General features: G+C 32.9%; 2 protein-coding genes across 2 annotated transcripts in view; one reads left to right on the top strand and one right to left on the bottom strand.

The window, feature by feature from the left end:
- LOC107692302 (GPN-loop GTPase 3) overlaps nt 1-3225 on the bottom strand; it is a 3595-nt gene extending 370 nt beyond the window's left edge. The window contains exons 1-7 of the mRNA XM_016491286.1: nt 3009-3225; nt 2657-2765; nt 1686-1853; nt 1479-1603; nt 1193-1308; nt 1007-1103; nt 134-262 (exon numbers count right to left, since the gene is read on the bottom strand). Coding sequence (XP_016346772.1) covers nt 134-262; nt 1007-1103; nt 1193-1308; nt 1479-1603; nt 1686-1853; nt 2657-2765; nt 3009-3056 — 792 coding nt within the window. The 5' untranslated portion in view covers nt 3057-3225. The remainder of the gene's footprint in view (nt 1-133; nt 263-1006; nt 1104-1192; nt 1309-1478; nt 1604-1685; nt 1854-2656; nt 2766-3008) is intronic.
- A 70-nt stretch (nt 3226-3295) lies between these two features.
- The window catches only part of LOC107692303 (protein FAM216A-like), a 2692-nt gene continuing 1104 nt past the window's right edge, over nt 3296-4883 (top strand). Inside the window, exons 1-3 of the mRNA XM_016491287.1 lie at nt 3296-3381; nt 3478-3506; nt 4286-4410. Coding sequence (XP_016346773.1) covers nt 3305-3381; nt 3478-3506; nt 4286-4410 — 231 coding nt within the window. The 5' untranslated portion in view covers nt 3296-3304. The remainder of the gene's footprint in view (nt 3382-3477; nt 3507-4285; nt 4411-4883) is intronic.

Below are 4883 nucleotides of genomic sequence, written 5' to 3'. Positions count from 1 at the left end.
GGGGGGGGATTGAGCACTTTAATTTGCAAATTGCTAATTTTGTTGTAATCTAAAACCAATTTAGACTTATAGACTTAATATCTTAGAATCAAACATCAGTTCATAGCATATGGCAGCAACCTTATGCGCAAACCTTGGGCTCTTTAAACTCCAGGTCTTCACCATACTGTATGGAGAAATCGATGTGCTGCAGGACAATGCTGATGCCCTCCTCATCAGTGCGGTCAAAGGGCAGGAAACGAACCATACTGTAATCATCAATCTAAAGAAAACAGTGCCATCTTAGTTATTAACTACAGAATGATTGTAAAACTTGAAATTGAATATGAAATATGCTAGGGCTGAACGATTAATCAAAATCAAAAACTGAAATTACTATATGGCTTAGTGCGATTATCAAAAAGGAAAGAAAGTTGAAAAAGTGAAAAAGCATAATAGGACCCCTTTAAATAAATATATATGCTGTGTGTTTCTGAGTAAAGCATTTCACCAGGTCTGTAATTAGAAACATTTATAAACCTGTAGCCAACAAAGGAGAGCTTTAGGGCTCCCGGTGGTTTTCCATGGAAAATGAAAAAGAAAATTAGGAAATTAAGACACATTAGTGTTGTACTCTAAAATAAAAGTATTATTTTGAATATTATATATAATTATTATTATTATTAAATAGTCAACGTATTTATATTGATTTAGTACAATTAAAATAGCAATATATTCCTTAATTTGTTCAGTGTTTTGAATGATTATTATTACTATTAATAGTAATAATAATAATTAATATGATCATCATTTTATAGTCATATTGGTATATAGTCAATATGATTATTTGCCAAAATTGTGCAGTCCAACAAACAAGCACAGCAAACCTGAAACTCTTATATATATATATATATATATATATATAAAAAATCTAATTTTTAATTGTAATCACAATTTTTATCATAAAAATCACACTGTATTTATCAATGCCTCAACAGGAGGCAGAATCTTTGTAATTGTAACTTACCAAACCACATATGGCCTTGGTTAATTTCTTGAATTTCTTGCTTCTCAAAGCTACAGAGTTGTCCTCCATCATTGAGTACATGTCCGGGTCCAGATACCTGCAAATAAAATAAAAAAAAAAACACCGTCATGTCATTTAAATCTAGGATAAAGTGAATTATAAGTGGATCGCATTACATGAACATACTTCTCTATTTCCTTCTTAGCCTTTGGACTGAGTAGATCCATTTTGGTCATTATGTTGACTTGTGGGGTTTCTAGCATCACCATAGCACTCAAAGCAGCCATAACTCCAGAGATAAACTAGATAAAAAATAAAAAGAAGTACCAAAAATTAATTAATTTCAATAATTTGTTAACCAAATCGCAAAAAAAACAGCCCATGCTTGCCGAATCAGACTTAATTTCCACTTTATAAAACTGTAAATACATATATTTTAAATTTTTTGTCATTGCCATGTGCCAAACATTACCTTGAAGGTCTCGACCATGAACTGTGAGTCAACCAGGAAGACTCCACACACGCGAAACTCCCACTGCTGCAGCTGCTCCACGAGCTGCTTCATTACAGGCAGATGCGTGTACAGCTCGATCTGACCTGCAGTCCAGAGGACACAATGCTCTGTATCGTTCCATGCCAATCCTCAACAGCACCATACATCTGGCACATCACCTCTTACCAGGGCAATCAAACAGTATGTAGTCGTCCTCCACATGGCCAAGACTCTCCTCCAGCCAGTCAAAGTTGTTAGCGAAGTACTCCATACAGAAGATCAGTCCTCCGTTGGGGCCGAATCTCAGAGAGTCATCCTCCATAACGTCATCTACCTGGATCAATTCTCGAATATCTGTATACAGTGAAAATTGTAACAGAACATATGACATGTCTTTAAAAATAAGCATGTTACAGAAATTTATTGAGCATTTATTGAGAATTGTTTTTTTTATTCTATCATATTTAGTGTGTCTATGTCTACTGTGAAATGTTGTATTTTGTTTGTAACCATGTAGTGTGCAAGAAACATACTGTTACGCAAGAAATATTTCAGCCATTGTCTGACAATAAAGTTGATATCTATATCTATTTCTATATCTACCTTGGCTTTGAGGGCAGTTGCAACCCTAGTTATGAAATACAAATTGTATGACTTTTGAATTGATAAAATATGCAATGTAAAAATACTTATTAGAAAACTCTGACTTCTTAACTTTAAATGATAATGAAATCAAAATTCATCACCTATCTATTTTCTAAACGCATATGAATGATACATCTTATTTTAGAGGATTCATCCATATATGTTTTTCTTTTTTGCCCTTGTAATATTTCATTAAAAGGTAATTACATTTATTTTTTGACTTTTTATCTTACTTTCAATTAATAAATACCAAAATCATGTTATTTTCTTTTTTTTTTAACTTGATATCTTGTTTTTCTCAATGTAAATAATTAAAACAATGTAAATAATGACACAATTACTGTCTGCACATTAGAGTCTACCAGTGAAATGCTTGAGAACCCTTGACTATATTTGTTTCTCATGATGATCCTAAAATCCTTCTGATATAAACTGCTCTGAGACTGTGTATCTGTGTGTGTGTGTGTGTGTATGTATATATATATATATATATATTGATATTGATTCATGACCTGCCATGACAGGATAGTCAAAATGCTCTGCAGCTGGATCCAGATTCACCACCTGTACAGATCGGTTGAGGGCCTGACAATGCTCTAACATCGTGGAACAGTAAGTACTCTGAAGAATACAGAAAACAACTCGGATTCAATATAAAATCACTATACCCCATAGTAAGAAGCGATATATTAATGGTTCAATTATTGTGCTTTGCTTAGGCTAAAATAATTACTATCAAAACAGACCAGACTGGTGTTTTAAATTTAAAACTTCAGTATAGATATGCACACAATTAAATAAAACCATAACTACTGAGGATCATTTAGTATGTTAACGCAACTAGTCCTCCTGGTACTGAATTACCTTTCCACTTCCGGCAGGACCCATCACTAGTTGCGCGTATCGAGGCATTGTTAATTCTCCAGCTCCAACAGCACTAGATGGTATGTCGTTTTCACGTATTTCACCCAAAAACGCTATTTGCCTCAGCAATGTCTTGTACTTACAATATCTATAGCAGCCATGCTGTTTTCCGTCACCTACGGAAGCCGCTGAGGTCAAAACACTGGAAACGCGCTCAGTATCGGATGGGATTACAGGTCGCCTTATATCACTTGTAAATATTCAAGTCTCAGTTCAGGTAACGTTAACACTCCAGCATGAAAAAGCACGTGAAATTCCTTGAAAACAACGATAAAAGTCGTCTGTACCACAAAAAGTCGTTTTTGCCTTTAAGGTAAGCCTCAGAATATCATACAACGGCTATGCAAATGACTTTATAGTGTTGTTGTCACATACATTATGAATTTCCTGTGATATAATGTTTTGACAGGCCATCTGGTCTCAGTCATGTGCAAGCTGGTAAGTTTGTTTCAGAAATAATTTTTAATTGGCCAGATTAGCAATAGCTGCCTTTGTACTGTAATTGCTCATATGGCCTATATATTTACATATACTGTATATAATGAAAATGTACAATCTTAGTTCTCTTCATTCTTTTTACAAAGTTGTTGTAGGTTTTAGAGGTTAAACTTAACACTATCTTTAACAGAAAAGATGCTTAAATGAGATTTGCAAAATTAAAATTATATTAATGTCAGCTAATTTTCCACTTTCTATAATTTAATTGTCCTGTACGAGCAAACAGGCTCATGTGCTTTAAAATAATTTTGTATAATTTACATAACGTCAGTGCGTTATTTTGCATGTTGTACTATCCTAAAATTGTTAGTTCTTGAATCACATCTCTGCATTTCTACAGCACCTCTTTTGCATTTTCCTGTTGTATACATCTGTAAATACAGTATATACATCTGCAATAGCACGTACACTAAGTTTGAACTCAAAACACAACAATTTTTTCCCCTAGCAACCTGACTAGTTTTTTTCCATATGGATACAGTAGTACGCTTAATCTGTGTAAATTACAGAAACATTACACCTGTATAATTTGGACAGAGTAACCAGAGTCTCTGACCCAGTTGAGTGGGACCAAACTGGCATTCTAAAAATCCTCTTAAGACAAACGGCTGTCATATGTGTAGCTAACTATTATCTGGGAACTATTACTTTATTAATATCTGTCATGTAAACTATAACTAAATATTCAATGAAAGGACTTAATTTTTCCCTTTATCCAGGCAAAACAAACTCAGTATTTGGACATAAAATACAAAGACCTGCTACTATACAAGTGCCAGAACAAGATCGGGGCACTAAAACTATTCATATCCCTAAGACCATGGCTGCTGCTCCATTTTTACAGGTATTTCATGGAAATACACACTACCATTTTTTATTTTATTATTATTTTTTAATGTTTTTGAAAAAGAAGTCTACGCCTATGCATTTATTTGACTAAAATGACAGTAAAAACAGTAATATTGTGGAATATTATTGCAATTTAAAAGAAGCTTTTTATTTGAATATATTTTAAAATGTCATTTATTGCTGTGATGGCAAAGCTGAATTTTTGGCTGCTGAAAATGTAGCTTTGCCCTCACTGGAAAATATTACATTTTTAAAATATATTCAAATAGAAAACAGTTATGTAAAATTGTAATAATATTTCATTATATTGCTGCTGTTACTGTATTTTTAATCAAATAAATTCAGCCTTGGTGAGCATAAGAAGCTTATTACAACAACATAAAAAAATATATTAATTATTAAAATTTTTTTTTTTTTGCAATGAATTGATAAATCTTTATCAAATTACAATTTTAGGACTGGTTCAGC

The sequence above is a fragment of the Sinocyclocheilus anshuiensis genome, unplaced genomic scaffold (assembly GCF_001515605.1).
Source record: "Sinocyclocheilus anshuiensis isolate Anshui unplaced genomic scaffold, SAMN03320099.WGS_v1.1 scaffold478, whole genome shotgun sequence".
In the NCBI taxonomy this organism is placed as follows: Eukaryota; Metazoa; Chordata; class Actinopteri; order Cypriniformes; family Cyprinidae; genus Sinocyclocheilus; species Sinocyclocheilus anshuiensis.
This window is presented reverse-complemented; position numbering and strand designations above follow the sequence as displayed.